This window comes from Vidua macroura, chromosome 10, assembly GCF_024509145.1.
Source record: "Vidua macroura isolate BioBank_ID:100142 chromosome 10, ASM2450914v1, whole genome shotgun sequence".
NCBI lineage: Eukaryota > Metazoa > Chordata > Aves > Passeriformes > Viduidae > Vidua > Vidua macroura.
In genome coordinates this window covers 168,313-185,613 of record NC_071580.1, presented here as the reverse complement: position 1 = coordinate 185,613, position 17,301 = coordinate 168,313, and the positions used below count along the sequence as shown (strand labels likewise).

Genomic DNA, 17,301 nt, shown 5'->3' with positions numbered 1-17,301 from the left:
AAAAAGACTATGATTTTGTTTTGGCTGATGTAAGCTGAACTGTAACCTGCTGTTAATACGCAGGTTATCATCTGATTATTTTTATTATTGTGAATTATGAAACTGTCAACATATAGTTACATTTTACGAGCTAAATTTTTAATAGGATTGTGTTTTTACGCTTCCCTGAACTCAGTATACCAATAAAACATCACAGATACTCATTAAGATGAGAGAACACCTTGCAGGTCATATCTTAATTTGCATTCTCATGGAGTTTCTTTTGCCTCCTAGTTGTTTCTTTTTGGTCAGAGGTTCATTTTCACTTACTGTTTGACTTTGAATATTACAAAGTCTTTGGCCTCTTTTGAAAAACCATAAAGGATTTTAAATCTTTGAATAACAATAAAATACAGTCCAGAAAAATATTTTTGATGTGAAATTGTAAAGGAGGGCAGACATACTGGATTTGTGCAGCTTGGAGAGGAGAAGGCTCAGGGGTGACCTCATGCTGTCTGTGAGTTCTTCATGGGGGGAGCAGAGGGAGGTGCTGGGTGCTCTCCCCATCCCTAGGGATAGGACACAAAGCTGTGTTGGGGAAGTTCAAATTAGACATCAATCTAAAGTTCTTCACTGGGAGGACAGTCAGACACTGGAACAAGCTCCCCAGGGAAGCGGCCTCAAGGCCATTGTTGGTCAAAAACTGTTTGGATGACTCTCAGACAGCTGGTTTAACTTTTAGGTTGCCCTGTGTGGAGTCAGGAGTTGGACTGGATAATCATGGGTCCCTTCCAGATCAGGGTATTATATGCTTCTGTTAAATAATTCTCCATTTATTTAATAAGAAGTCCAGTTGACACACAGGGAGACTGTATTTCAGGTAAGAAACTGGTCTGAAATATTTAATTCCTACTAGATTTTAAAAAACATAGGTACCAGATTAGGTACCAGATTTTAAATGGTGTATTAGGAAATTTTACAGCACTTAGGACACTGCCTTTTAAATTATATTTTTCAGTCAGTGTCGGCATTTTTTCTAGCTATGATGCAACATTTTAGTATTAAAAAAAACCACACCTTTTCTGAGGGTAGCTAACATTTTTCTCCAACCATATACACATACACCCCACACTGCTCCCCAGTCAAAAGTGTATTTGTTAGCCCAGTTAAATGTCTAGGCTAAACATTGCCTGATCAGTCATTCTCTTGCACTCCTAAATAAATAGATTTAGGGACTGCATCTGACTTGCTAATACTATGTGTAATTTGTGCTGCCTCCATTTCATGGTATTATTCCTTTTGAATACAGCACAGTGTATTCCTGTGACATGTGCCCATCTTCTCATACCAGTAATCCTCAGGCACGTGTTCCTTGCACCCCACTGGAAAGCAGTAAGATGCACCTACATTGCTAAACATCTGATATTTTTATACCTTATTCTGAGCTTAAGGGAAGCCTTGCTTATCAACATTTGTACCTAAATCTTAAAAATATTTCTTTTCAAACAGACTGTGTTTGATTGGAATATTACTGCAGTGTCAGAAATGACAGAAATTCCTTATGTTCAGCTAAATCTTATTTGAAATTCTGGTCTCATTTTTAAATTCTCATGTACAGAGAACACCAGTGCAGAGCTGTCACCCTTCCTAAGCTCAGGTCAACTGTCAGTTTTCAGACATAGTTTCTTTATTTTGGAAATGTTTTATTTGAGAAAAGACTTGGTCTTTTAAGCAGCTCCTGCTTTTCATCTGTTTTTCATGGCAAATGATCACATTTCCCAACCATTTGCAAACAGTGACTGTCTGGCAGGATTTCCTGGATACACATTAGTTTTGAGATTTGAGTAAAAGGTCAACTTTCTGAACTCTGGAGATTAGTGTGGTTATTTGTCCTGCCTTTTCTTCCATGGGAACTAATCAGCTCATATGGAAGGTAGAAATAGTGTCCAAGAAAAATTCATCTGCTAGCTAATCACCTCCACCATGAATCATAATGAAAAAAATAATCCAAGTAGGACATCTCCTGACCTTTGTGTACTAAAATTTTCTGAACAGCTGGAACCAATATGTGTGGAGTCAGAGTTTTGTAAGTTCTGAACTTCTGAAAAAGTTATTCATAATCTGATCCCCTTTTTGTCTCTTAGAGTGAGGAACTGAGGCCCTCACAGTACATAACTCCAAGTTGTGTGAACAGAGGGAAGTGGATAACTAGTGCTGACTGAAAAGAACCATTTCTTTTAGACCTTTTTTTTAATATTCTAAGCTGATCTTCAAAATTAAAAGTAAGAGGGTAATAAAAACAGGCAAACCAACAGCTGTTTATAGAAATTTGGCCAATTTTAGTTTGTTTCTTGTGGCTCCACTGAAAGAAGTGATGGGATTTTTCTCATGTGCATATGCCTTGTAAGAGATTGAAGCCATAGAAATTTTTCCATGTTGTGAGGGAACCCTCTAAATGGGCAGTAGGGAATAGTAGAGAAGATGTTGATGTTGATAAAAGACAGGGTTTTGTCATTATTTGCATAGAATCCATAAGACATTTCTTCAGGCCCTGACAGTGCGGGATGTGTTTGAGTATCAGAAGTCCTAATAGATTTCTTAATTTTATAGGGAAGAGGAAAGAGCCATGCTCCACATCCCTTAGCTCCAGCAGTTGATTTTGGTTGATTGCTTTCCTTTTCCTCACCTTCTGAGGACTTACAAAAAGGGCAACATTCTTTTCTACCTTTTGTCTTTTTAAGAATTATGTATCTCCTGAATTGTCTGTTTTCCTTACTGTATTCTCAGTAGTGATTAAATGGCCCAAATGGAGGAAGTAAGATAAGTCCTGATGCATTCAAGGTCATGGTTGTCTCAGCATTCATTTAAGTGAAGCAGATTTTTTCCTATTGAATTTATTTTGCAGAGGAAATGCCAAAGGCATCCTGATGGCTGCTTTCTCTGCCCGTGGTGTCTGGAGCCTTTTCTTCTGCTGTAGGAATGAGATCTGAAAGTTTTGGGTTTGTAGGGTTGGGGCTGGAGGGGAACAACAAGCAGCTTTGTTGGTTGTTTTTTTAGATAGGTCTGGATTCTCACCCCCTCTGGTGTCTGCAGGAATGTCACCAGTGCCACTGACTGGCAGAGGGGTCAATAGAGACCTGAGAGGAAGGTTTTTTAGACCTTGCAGAAGTGCTTGGGCAGTACAACTCCATCAGGTAACCATGTGTTCATGTCCTTATGTGCCTACTGCACATGGAAAAGAAATTTAAAGTGTTTATTTAACTTTAAACACGTAGGTTTGAAACAATGGTTCTTAGGATTCTGTGATTAATCTGCACCTAATAACACTTGAAAGGATGGCAGGGACCAAGAACCAGAATTTGTGGTTGGATAAAAATAGAAGTGTGATGAATCGTGAGCAAGTGAATAAAACTTCAGTGTTTACAGGTACCAGTTGTTCCTGATGATATTTCAATAACAAATTATTTTCTATAATACTGAAAGATTTGAGTGGCTTGATGTTTTAAATAATTTTAGCTACCTCATAACCACTATTGAGGTAGATAAATATAGACCCAAAGTAATTTTATTAATCTAAATAATTATGTCAGTGATATATTGAATTAAATTTGTTGCCTAAACAATATTTTTAGTTGGTTTGTTGTAACTAAATCATAGGAGAGAATGCTTTTGCATTTGCTCTTTGGCAGACCAAGGTCTTATTTACAAGATGTAAATCTTGATCCGAAGAGTTAGGGATTTGGGTCATGGAGGGGGAAAAAACAATTAGTATCTAGTTTGGCTATGCATATCTGTTATGCTGTAGCTACTGGCAGTCATATTAAAATATAAATATTGCTGTCTGTGAAGTTCAGTGAACAGAACTTATTTTCGCCTTTTCAGAGCTTAATAAATGTACTGATCTGAAAGCTGAGGTTGTGAGAATGATCTCTGACTGCAAGCTGCAGTACCAGGAACTGCTTTGCACAAATGTGGATATTTTGAGCCAGTGTTCAGTTTCTAGTGAAGGAGGATTGTCTGTTTGGGAAAGGTATTCCTCAAACCAATCTGTGTTATTGTTTGGAAATCCTGACCAAGCAGTTCAAAAGCTTGTAATAGGAAAAAGTTAGAACAACTGCTGTGCATTTGTGGAGGGAAATTCTAGAGACTGTGGTAACAATATTTTGTTGTCTTTTGAAGAAATGCTGTTCTCTGTATGCTTTCAAAATCAGAAGGTAGATAGGATTGCAGATGGGCCTAATTATGGAGTAGAAAATAGTTTTATTTCTGCAGCAAAAACCTTTTACAGAAGTGTACTTGAATATATTGCAATGATCTGAAGCTCTTGACAAGCAATTCTTCAAATTACAAAGGAAAAACAGTGCATAATTGTTAGTTAAATAGCAAAATAGAGCCTTATTGGTATTATGACAATTAATTCAACCCTCTAAAATCTCTGATTAAAAAGGCACCAGTGCTAGAAAAAACTTCTTCTTTTTTTTTTTTTTTTTTTTTTTTTTTTTTTTTTTTTTTAGTGATTTTTTTTTTATGTTAGCGAACATGCCAAAATGCATAATGCCCTGGAAACATTAGCAGTCATCTTCTGAGAGACTCAGAAACCAAAACATGAAATAAAATTTTTGATTACAGACGAGAATTTTGAGACTACATTCTGTGGAGTCACACACACATTTCTCTGCCTCTGGCCAGTGCAGTAGAATATAACGTTAGGTATTTTTTCTATAACTTCAAAGGTATTTTGTGTCCTGTTTTGCTCTGGGTTGTTTTTCTATCCTACCATCTGTTCTTGCCTGGGGAAGATTTGCAGTGTGTCCTTATAAGGGCACTCTGCGTTGTTGAAGTGGGAGTTCTTGTTTATGTAGTCATTTCTACTAGAATGCAGAATATGTTAAAGTAATAACAGCTTGTCTAGAAATGCCACCTTGGTAGTCAAAGAGTGTTTATTAGGTTGGGCCACTTCTCCCATTCTTGTTGCAAGACAGCACCAATTTATATTTAATGTGTGCAAGCCCTGATTGTTCATAAATATGGTCCCTTTTGACGTGGCTTTTATACTGGTAAAGTGAGACATTCACAGCAAGACCTTGTGATAGCCCTCTAGCTCAAGTAGAGGACAGATAGAACCTTTCATTCTGTAACCTGTTCAACAGTTTCAGAAACTGCACACATCTGAAAATGTCATGTATTGCTCACAAAAGAATGCTTTGTCTTCAAATTGCTACATATTCCCCTAAATAAAATAAACATAGTTTTAATAAAATCATAAAATGTATATTTAAATATGAGTGCTACAGGCACTCATCAAGTAAACAAATGCATTAATGCTATTATATACCGTATACTTTAAAAAACCGTAAGAATGTTCTATATAATAGCTTCATTCAGTACCTTTTTTTCCTTTCTCTCAAGAATTGGGATTTCATCCAAATGCTAAAGTTTAAGTTGTCAATAGAACTCAAAGGGTGTTTTGTTTCCATTTGTACAACTAGTTTAATGTTTTTTAAGGCCTCCATGTACACCAACAATGGAATCAGTCAGTTACAGGGGAGCTTAGCAGGACATTCTCGAAGTTCTCTTCACAGCAAATTATGCTGAAACTAATTCAGGAAAAGAGCAACTCTCTTCACTGAAGGAGTTACTTAGCATAGTGTAATAAATATTCAAATGCAGATGTAATGTTCCAGCTTCAAGATCAGAGATGATGATGAATACACAGCAGGAGAACAAAGTCCGTGGTTCAATCAGTTTAATAATCACATTGTGGCTCCTTGTTAATGCTTCATGTAATTTTCATGAAACATAATTGGTGTCTAAAAAAGCAAGTGCCATGAATTTGATTAGCTCAAACTTGTGAGCTGGAGTACTGCAGAGTGACACTTGAACTCCCACAGCAACAAGTGGCTGAACTATTGAGTGTTACTGATTTCTACACTCTAAAGGAAAGTGATTGAGAAATACTAGATTTTATATTTGTGTGCTTTTAGTGATGTAAGGAATGATATATTCTCATTCTTTCCAACTGTTAAACAGCAGAAATGGAATCAGGGGCATGCATCTCTACGCTCTTCCGCCTAATAGCTATTTTAGTTTCACGTGTATATACTGAGTACATGATTTTTGCAAAATATTATTAACATTTTGGCTTTGAATAAGGCAAAATTTTGTCCATTCCTTATTAACAGTGAGTAATGTTGGCATATGATTAAATTGCTGAGGCAGCTGTTTGGGCTGAGCCACTGGTTGTTTTGAGGTGTCTGTGGGGGCACCTTGAATGCTTTGCAACAGCTGCGGACACACAGTGGCTGCACCAGATTACTCTGAAGTGCCAGCAAGTGCTTTGGAAGTGCCTGAAGAATATTCAGGCAAAATTCTTCCTTTTCAGAGAGGGAAGTTCTTCATACTAAAACCTTAATATAGCATGTGTCTTTTGATGTCTGATTTTGGTGTAAAATGAAAACACTGCTGTAGGTTTTTATTAATCTCTCCCATTTGTCCTTCCCCTGTCAGAAATCACAAGACCAGAACTGACTGTGAAATAGGCTGACACTGTCCCAGCCATTTCACAGCTGATGCTGTCCTGGCTAAAGGGCACCGTTGAGAGCAGTGGCCTGGCCCTGTCCTCCTCTTTCCAAATATTTTTCTTCATTTCCTTCACATGGGGCTGCAGGGTCGGGCAGATCAGTCTGTTACGTATGTGAAACAGCCAGCAGGATTTGTTTCTCGTGCTGGCCGAGGTGTCCATCCCTCTCCTCTTGGCACCATGGCTGGAGCAGGAGCAGGGACCACGGGGCCACGGGCACGCTGCCTGCTCGGGGGCTGGAACACAATTCACAGGCTTCAGCTGGGACCTTCAACCACCTCATGTGTCATTGATTTAGAATGCAGAAAAAGAGAAGAGACTTCAAACCTGGTGTTATTTGTAACAGCCCAAGTGGCCTTTGGGCTGCCCCAGACATTTGGAAACATCAAGAAACCTCAATATGTTGGGGCACCTGCGCTAAATAGCAGGAAATACACTGTAGCTGTCTGATTTTCCCATCTCAAAGTATTGTCCCATGAAAGGAGCATCTTACCCATTTGTCAAGTTGTATCTTCACAAGGTAGCTCAAAGAAAGGCCCTAGTCCTTCTTCTTCTTTTCATCTGTTTTAGTGCTTGCTGAAAAAAAAGTAGATTTTTATCTCCATATACTTGCATGAAAGGGTGTATGTATTTGAAAGAACCCCCTCCACCCTACACTAACACCTCTCCCTCACGCCTCCCTGTGATTCATGATATGCACAGACTCAGAGTGGTAGCTAAAGTCACTGGGAGCCGTGTTTTGAACACAACAGCAGTACGTATTTTGTAGATTCAGGGGCTAGATGTTTCAAAGTACTCTCTGAAAGTGCTGAATACTGTTAAATTTGTTATACCCTTGATCTGTAGAATGGGGATAGCCTTGCAAAACCAAATGGAGATGTCTGAAGTTTCACTGTGATGATTTTCTCATTATCTTTTAAAGATAGTTTATTACACTTGTCACTAGAACGGAGTTTGAAAATTTTACCGTAGTTATGGGATGAAGCTGCATGTTAGTTTAAGAAAATACTTCATAGCACATCAGAAACAGAGCCTTTGAATAGTGAAATGCACTTAGTAAGACAGGTACTCTCTGGAAAAAGTGTGTGATTAGGTAATTAACTGTGGTATTACAGTGCATGACCGCAAGGGAATGAAGAGAAGCTAGCACTGAGTTAGCTGGGTTCATTGTGTTAAACCTTCCACGTTACTTTTTTTTTGGGTAATGTGAATATAAACTGAAAAAAAATTTGAGACAACTGCCAGCCTAATGACATTGATGCTTTGTCTGTACAGTCTGGCAGTAAACTGTTGATGCCAATCAAGAATTTTCTCCAAATGTTTTCTAGTAGGTTCATGCCAGCGTGAAGCTCATTGTCTTTAGCTGGATGTGATTCAGATCATAATTTAAGTCTGTCCCATTTCCACTTAAGTTTGAATTTAACAGAGCTGTAAACAAGTTACAAACCATAAAAATTGGGCTGACCTACTGAAATTGCAGGATTTTCAAGCACTTGTAGGAGAAGTGACTGTCTCTTACATGTTTGAAGGTAGCTTCTACATCACAGGGACTGCTGCAGTCTGCTTAAAGAGTTACAGTTATCAAATGTACAGGTGAATGCATGGCATTAGGACATGGTGCTGTACTTTCTCTGAAGTCTTTTCATGTTGCAATGAAAGCAGAACTTGGCTCTTGAAATTTCCCAGTCTATGGTGAGAGAAGGGGAAAAGCAGCATGGCAAAAGGAAGGCATCCCACTGCATCTAAGGACAGAACAGTGTATTCTCATGCAGTTGTTGCATCACGTCCAGCCTTTCCCAGCAAGAAGGATTCACAAATTCTCTTTCAATATCCAGGAAAACACATAGCATATGTACAGGGTTTTTTATAAGAGGTAATCTAAAATGTTTCTCACCTGTTGATTTCTAGTGAAGAATAAATTCCTCCTGCTTTTGGATTAGAAGGATGGCAGTAACAGAAGTGCATCCCCAGGTCTGCAGAGCCAGCAGGTGCTGGCACAAGGTGACCTTGGGACAGGCGCGGGGCAGTGCTGAGGGTGACAGGCTGTGTTTGCTCTGGCACCAGTTGTTGTGGCACCCCAGCCAGTCCTCCCACCAGTTCCAACAGCTGCCATAAGCTGCTGTGAAGTACCGCCTAATTATAGCATTTTCTTGATCCTCTTGATCCCCCTCAGAGATTCCTGGCCCTGCCCTTGGCCAAACTCAGCACCTAAAGGCAAGGCCCTCCTGGAGGTATGACAGTGGCACCACTGCTGCTGCTATCCTTAGGGAGGAGGTGGTGTTCCTGTGGTGAGCAGGGGGTTTGGAGGTCTCTAAATGTCCCAATAAGTGTAACTACTGCTGCTAAGCATTTAGGCCAGTTTCATAGTGCAGTGTCATATAAACCCACAAATTCCATTCGTTTCTGGGAGAATTGGACATGTGCACATAGGGTAATTGTTTCTAAAGCTAAAAATCATTCCCATTCACATCTTGCATTTTCCTCACCTGTGACTGTAAGAGAAAAAAGATCACATAAAAAGGAATACTAAAGGGAAGCTTTTTAAGAAGTAGATGATACTAGACTTTTACAGATGCCCAATATTCTGTGAGTTTGTACACAGTTCCCCTTTTGCTGCTGAATCCTGCATGGTGGTGGTTACTGGAATATGTGGGACTTGACTTTGGCTGTAGTTTTACCAGAAATTGCACTGCAGTACCCTGAGCAAGCTCAAACAATAGGCTCAAATGTTGTGTCCCTGAGGTAATTGTCTTAAATTTAAAAAACTTCCCATCTGTATAAAGGCGTATCTGCCACATCACACAGTGTCAGAGCAGTGTGAATGGCCTCTGACTTGCAATACACTTTCTTTCTGAGCTGTTTTTGTTTACAGGGAGCAGAGGGACAAAGAGAAGGTTGGGCAATGCCTTGGCTCTGCTCCAGGAGATGTAAACAGATTTCCCAATGTTTGGCTTTGGATGGCTGGAGGTGCTCCAAGGCAGAGTGAGTGTGGCTCCCTCGGAGGGGCTCTGAGTCAGAGCTGTGCTGTAGTGAGTCACCAGCTTCCCACTCAGCAGCAGCTTCACTTTGATGTGGCTCAGTCACAAAACTCAGCCCCTATGTTTAATCCCTGATAAAGTACCCCAAAAAAGCTTGACGTTGTTGATCAAACTCTGTATTTGTGTTATTTCTGGTGATAGTACACTTACAGAATAATCAGTTTGTCTTTCTCAGTTCCCCTACAACCTTTCTAGATTAGTTGCTCTGAATTTGCTAAAAATTTGCTAAAAAAAAATACAAAACAAAACAAAAAGAAAAAAGGTCTGAAAATAGAACCCACTGAGATACATTGGTTGTATCTCATTTGGAGTGCATACAAGCAGAAAGAGAATTGGTGTCCCTCATGCTGCTGCTTGCTGATTTAAACTCACTGAGATGTCTTGGCAAGGCTGCAGTGGAAGTCAGGGATTAGAGCCTTGCAGTTACAAAATGTAGGACAAAGCAGCAGCACAAATTCAGAGGAATGCTGACATTTCAAAGCAGGAGGCTGACACCCAAACAGGAGGTGTTTAACAAAAGCCTACGGTGCAACAGGTGGAACAGAATCCTGAAGTCCAAGTAAAATACTTAGCTGTTTAGATCTGAGCTTTGGTTTAATTTTTCTTTAATGAGGGTCCACCGCTGGGATTCAATTTGCACTTGCTGAATTGGAGCACTGCAGGACTTTATGGGTGGGAATGCCATGATCTGAGCAGGTTGGAGAAGCAGTTATGGTAGCATGTTCTCTGTCCTATTGGTCAGATTCTTGTGTATCCCATTTGAGGTTTTTTATTATTGAGTTTGTAATATTTAACTTTCTCTGATTTTACTGGAACATGTAAAGTTCTTGTTTGCATATGGAGACCCCCATCAGTCTCACTCATGATGCAGAAATAGAAGCTAAAATAGACGTTTCTGCTTTTTGTTCTGCTTGTTTATGAATGAAGACCTTGTTGAAAAATGGCCAGCTCTGATAATTAGGATTTATAATAATGAGAGATGCAAAAATTGCTTATGAAAAACTTGAAAGTAAGAATTTTAGTATGGATTTTTGGGGCTGCCTTGTCATATGTTTGAATATGCCTCAAATAAGAATCTTATAAAAGTTACAGAAGTAAGTTGTAGAAGTTCTTTACTTATGTACATAGTTCTATTTCAATATTATAGATGAGGCTACATATTGTTAAAGTTCGAGGCTCTGTGACTTCATGCACCGTATGCAAAAATTCTTATACTTGAAATGTAAGAGTAAAGAGAATAAAAGCTAAAATGTAATAAAAATTTACAGTGACGGGAGAATAGTGTGTTTTAATCCTAGAGAGAAGCAATGGTGAGTGGTTTCATTGTGAATAATAACAAATACTCTAGAAGCTGTGAAGAAAGGAAGCGACTCAGCAGTTTCAGGCTGAGTAACATTCATGTAAAAGTGTGATCTTCTGTTTGAGAATTGTACATTAAATGCAAAATATTAGGAGAAGAAAATGGCTACAGACTGCATAAAGATGTCACATTTTTCTGTTCTTTTCTTTTTTCTCTTCTTGTAATTCACACTATTTTTTGTAATACCTGAGATGTACATCACAATACAGACTGAAACTTGGTTGTGAAATTGGTCTAGTGATCAGCTGGGTGTGGAGTGGTGGCCATGCCACTGGGGTCTGCAGAAGCAATGGCAAGTTTAAGATGGAGCTCAGTAAAAATTTTAGGCTGTTCTTTTATGAAAGTTGGATCAAAATGGTTTTCCAGACACAGAATGTTTAAATTTTTATGCCTTTTGACATGTTCTTCTTAAAGACTTACCTCTTTGTAACAAAAAAGCGAATAGAGAACCCACTCAAGTACAGACAGTGACCTGGTTAGCTGGTTGGGCTTGGAGCCAGGCAATCCCTTGATAGATACTAGACTAATGATTGCTTTAACATTCTTCCTTTTTCTTTTCTTGTTTCAAATAGAATTACATGCTCATCCTTAAAGTGCTTCTCCTATTAAGTTTCTTACGAAACAGATGCATTTCAGTGTAAACTTTCAGCTGCAACAAAACCATAGTTCTTTCAACGCTGAATTCTGTGGCCAAAAATACTTTACAGTGATCATTGTTATTGTTACTTCACTGTAAAATTTATGTGGATTTGTGCATGACTCCACTGTTTTTGGGGGAATGCATGTATATGAGAATTTGCATACTGAAATGGTAGGTATGTTGTTAACTGCATTGCAATAAAAACTCTTAGTGCCTTTACAGAGAAATTGGTGATTACACATGAGTCATGAGGCTGCAATCTGCCTGGTTTGGTAGTGGGCATATATGCTGGTATTCTTGGAGACATATAGAAAGACTACTTTTCATAATGTGGAAAGCAAGAAAGCAGTTGGGTTTGGCAAGACAAATACTTGTCTTTTCAATACTCAGGAAAATGACCATTGCTGAGTGAGGAATGGCCATATATTGAATAGATAGGAAAAGACTAGTAGGACAAGACTAAACAACTTTCGGACAATTAAATAATCTGAAGATGAGTGTGTATTACATATTTTCAGTATGACAATAGAATTTTCCAATTGTTCAAGTAAAAGTAATTATTCAGCAGTAGAGCAGAAAGAAATTAGAACAGCAGGGGCAGAAGATCAGAAGAAAAAGTGAGCAACCAGATGATAGATAATTTCAAGTGGGTAAGGGGGAGATGACAAGGGCAGATGTGGAATAAGAAAAACAAATAGGACTTTCATGACATTATGCTTAACTGTCAATATAATATACCAGGTATTTTATGTTAAACTTGTATCCTTTTTTTCGCAGCCATATAGAAAAAATTACAACATGGCAAGATCCTCGAAAACCTATGAACCAGCCGCTGAATCACCTTAGCCACCATCCTGCAGCCACGTCCACACCGGCACCGCAGAGGACCATGGCAATGTCTCAGCCAAATCTCAGTGAGTACTGGATGGCATCTCTCTGGTGAAAACACAGAAGAGAGAGGAGAGACATCTCCTGATTTGTTTGTCAAAGTAATTTTTGGTTCAAGAAGGTAGCTCTTATTCTGCTATCAGACCTAACAGTATGTTCTCCCCTTCATTTACTTAATTTTCCTCTCTGTAGACATGGCAGCAAGTGAATTTTTACTGTTTGAGGTGAAGTTCTAATATCTTGTGGTCTATTTTAGAGCCTCCATGGCTTTTTGGCGTAGTGTTAGACATAGAAAAATAAGTTCTGTCTGTGCTTTTCTGTTCTGAGGTGGTACAAAACCCTCACAAGCCCTCCATATCATGTCCAAGCTGTTGGATAGCTTGTCTACAGTTATTCCTGTGTTCCTTCAGGTCAGAAGGTGTAGCTGGTTTGCTTGTTAGTTTGTTTATGGTGGTGGAGCTTTTGCATAGTGAGGTTCTGCACTGGAAGCAACTTGCAAACTACTAAAAAGTCTTTGCAGTATGAATTACCCACAAAATTTTATAACTGGTGTGGTTTCCTTGCTGTTTCTGATTAGCACTTCAAGTGTAAATCTAATTGTCAACTTACATAAATCTGATATTGCCAGATTTAAGCCTTAGTGAAAATAAAGCCATTAAAACTCAAAAATTTTAAAGAAAATTTGTAAATGGAAAAAAAATCATTTTCACATATAATTGAGAATTGCAAATAATCCCTATTATTTCACTTCTGGAGCTTTAACTTTTCTACTACTCAAGAAGATGAGCTTACAGGATCAAGATGTCAAAAAGGGAGACTTAAAAACACATAGCAGTTTCTTGTTCTGGTTAATTTTTGGTAAGTTTATCTCATGATTTCTTGATTGTCCACTTGCAGTGTGGTTCATGAGTGCTGTCTCTTCACATGCCAAGAAAACGCTGAACATTTGTCTGCTAGTAATCACCAACAGAAGTAGTGCAATATTTACTTTGGTCTTAAATTTATAAGAAACACCTAGGACCTCTGAGGTAATTAGCTTCAGTTCTTTTTTCTACCTTTGTCTCATCAACTTTGTATGCTTTGCTTGCATACATGCAATAAGAGTGTTGGTTACATTACAAGATTCAGTGGGCAGTAGCAAGCCACAATGTGAGAGTGAATATCTGCAGAAGAAACCTGAATAAAATCTGAAAGGTTAGGGTATCTGCAGAGTGTCGTAGCACATGGTGAAACTAACAATTGCTCTGCTGTGGCTTCAAAGCACAGCTGTGTGTGGGTCAGTCTGTTTATAGCAGTGCTGGAATGGCTGAGAGGTAAGAATAGGACAGCAGGGGTTTTGTTCATACCAACTCCTCCACTTATGTTAACATCTGTTACATTGTCCCTTGTTAAAAAACAGCAGTGCCATAAGTCAGGACAGTGTACAGAATATTTTTCCCCTCAGTTTATTAGTGGAAGTGAATGAAAGCCAAACCCTGGATTAAAACACATGTATACTGAATTTTAGAGGAGGGTCTTTCTTGAGATTCAAAGGATTAGAAATAAAAGTCTATACCTAATGAAAAGTCTGCTCTTTATATATATATATATATATATATATATATATATATATATATAAAAAATATAAATATAAAAATAATATAAATATATATTTTATATATATATATATATATATATATAAAATATAAAGTTCGACTTTTTGTGTAGGTGTATATGCAGTTCTTGGCATAGTGGTTCAGATGTGTGATTGAATTTCCCACTAGAAATAGTATGTAAAAATCTGCACAGTATCCATATTTATTTAATGCCGAAAACATTCAATCAATATGTCTTGGTGAACTTTTTCTCATTTTGATGGCTTTCAAGGGCACACAAAATGTGACACTATTTTATTAAAAAATATATCTTGTAAGATTTAATCTAGAAACTGTGTGTATATGCATGTATATACACACAGGAATTACACAGAAAGAGTGCAGTAATCTGCACAGAGCACTGCAGCCTCTGAATATTTCACGTGGCAGTTTAAAATACGTGTGACAGTCATTTCCAGTGCTAAAGTACAATGTCCCTATTTTTAAATTGCCGTAGCCAAAAGGAAGGGCCTTGGTGCTCCCCTGTGCTGGCAGTGCAGCTGCCCAGCCCCGCGTTCCTGGCTCTGCTCCCTCGGCAGGGAGAGAGCTGGCCCCGAAGGGATGGAACCCACAGCTCACAGAGATGACAGGAGCAGTGGGAGCTGCATCCATACCACTCTTCTGGCCCTAATTTTGTGACCTTGCAGCAAATGAGTCTGTGCATCTGCCTTTTGCCTTAGTTTGTTTGGTTTTGTTTTTTCTTTGTTTGTTTGTGGGTTTTTTTGTACGGTAGGAATTAAAAGAAGTTTTTCTTTTGAAGATGTGCCACTTAAAAGGATTTAAATATTTCAGGTCTGCACACTGGTCTGCACTTCCAATTATTAACACATGTGTTTTCCTTCTAGTTCTTATGAAGAGGAGGAAAATATGGTTTGTTTTGTACAGCTTGTTGCTTTGGTTTATAAACTTTCAGCAATATTTGCTGGGAATTGTACAAAGGCACTTACAAACATTTTATCAAAGCACAGAGTGTGACTAAGGGATACCAAATCATAGTATGCTTGTGTTGGAGGCATACAAAAGCATGTAGTGAAAGTTGGTTGAAGTTAGTAGTCATACTTTAAAAAACCTGCTGTATTTTTCTAACTTTTCTCTTGCTATGGTTTTATGTTGCCTATTTATGAGCTATAAGTGAACTCTTCATTAGTGTTAGTTTTCACACTGACATTAAAAGCACTGCCTTTTAAATGTTACAGAACAAAGGCATTGGGTGTTTTTTCCTTTGATTCATCTTGTTGAATTTACAGGAAAGTAATATATACTGGGCGAGTTTCTGTGCTCATTTATACATCATGACTAAATTCAGTGACATTTCATGAATGAAAAGGAAAATTTGTCATATAGATTCAAAACATGTTCATGCAGGTTAGTATATATTTAGACTTGTTCAATTTGTTTTTTTCTTAACATTTTACCATCGTTGTTCTTCTAAGATGATTTGTAGATGTATATACTAAGGAAAGCACAGCATTAATAGGAATATTTTGTGTATGTTTTGTTGTTGGAAGCAAAGGGAAAGTGATCAGCCTCAGACTGAAGACAAGCAGAAACAGTGTATTTCTTGCATCTTCAGAAAATTCATTTACCGTGATGCTGATTCTGCAGAGATCCTAATTTTCCGCCCATTCTAAAACAGAGTCTTTTCCAGCTGATTGATAAGGTATTACCTATCTCTTACCAATCAACTATTGCAGTAGAATCAAGGGCCATTTGTGGAAGGAGGATTACTCTCAATCCCTGTTTCAGTTGTCAGGCCGAGGTCCCTGAACAAGGAGAGGGACCCGCTGTGCTGAAGGAAGGAGAGAGCAGCTGCAGTGCCCCGAGCTGAGGGTCACACTCTGCCTCAGCCTGAGCTGCACACGCCCCTCTGCCTTCATGGCATTCCCTGCTCTACAAACACTGTGGAGGATGATTTTGGACTACATGTAGCAAGATTTAGAGGAAAAATTAGGTCCTTACAGGAGTTTCTTTTGCAAGATTTTTTTAATTAAATGCTGCTTGTTTTGTAGTCTTTCTCTATTCTACATTAAGCAACACTCAAAACCATTGTTATTTCCATCCTTCTCCCTTCAAAGTGTTTTAAAGAGATTTCTTTTGTGATTGTACTCTTCATGCAGTGGGTAAGCACAATCTGGTCTTCATTTAAATATTTTCCAAATTTAACAATTTGCAACTTACTTTGCCATAAAATAATGAACCCCTCTAATAGTATATACATTTTCTGTATAATTTAGCTTGAATTTATATGTGAGTTCCTTAAAAATCTCATACAAAAAGAACATACTATCTGCAAAAAAATCTCAGAAGACTTCTTGCCCACCCTGTGGTACAGCTGGATGTGGGATTTGGAGCAAATAGCAGTTGCAGGCTGCGAGGCACAGTTACTCTACGTCCCGTGTGAGTGACAGAAATGTGTGTTAAGCAGTGCCCAGAGTTTGCTGGTTTGAGAGTTTTGGGCACTGCCACTTCGTGAAAAGCCTCTGAGTTTGTTTAGGTGTGGATAGGGGCTTTCAATTTATCTAACTGTGGTTAAAATTGGTGTTTGGCCAAAGCCCAGCTGGAGGGGGGGTGTCCCTGATGCTCACCACTGTCCCCGTTGCCTTTCTTCACAGTGGACACTCCAGCAGCAGCAATTACAGAAAGGTGTAATTGTAAGGGGTAAAGTTCTCCTTTACCCCTTCTGGTAAAGGAGAACTTGTGTGATTCATCAGACTATGCACAGAGATGGGATTGATGGGCAGAAAGGGTTTTAAATGCTGTAGTTACTTATGACCTAGCTGTCAGGGAGGGAGTGACAAGGTCTGGAGCTCAGGAGCAAGCTGTGTCCATGTGGATCTTCTACTTAGAGCTGAGCCTCTTCTATTACCCTCTCTGTTTTCTCCCTTGCAATGTATTATTTTCCATGTAAGTTTGTACAAGATGGTCTTTCACGGTCCCTGCTGACTGGGGCTGTTCTGCAATGATGATTGATATATAGTACCTGTTGGCCCAGATAAGGCGGCCTTCAGAAAATGTACCTGAATCACTTTTAATTCTGTACACTGACATAGTAACTTATAAATATATAATCTCTTAGGTTCTGCCAAAATGAATTCATTAATATGCACGTTTGCAGGGAAGAAAAATTATAAATAGTGTTACAGTTCCTGAGATTTTCAGTGTTTCCTGTACTCTGTCTATAT

At 38.6% G+C, this 17,301-nt stretch overlaps 1 protein-coding gene across 3 annotated transcripts in view; it reads left to right on the top strand.

Moving 5' to 3' along the window:
• WWTR1 (WW domain containing transcription regulator 1) overlaps positions 1-17,301 on the top strand; it is a 45,502-nt gene that overhangs the window by 11,980 nt on the left and 16,221 nt on the right. For all 3 annotated transcript variants that reach the window (XR_008438567.1, XM_053986098.1, XM_053986099.1), the window contains exon 2: positions 12,375-12,511. Coding sequence is in view for 2 of the 3 variants with exons in the window: in XM_053986098.1 (XP_053842073.1) it covers positions 12,375-12,511 (137 nt within the window). In the remaining variant the exon portion in view is untranslated. The remainder of the gene's footprint in view (positions 1-12,374; positions 12,512-17,301) is intronic.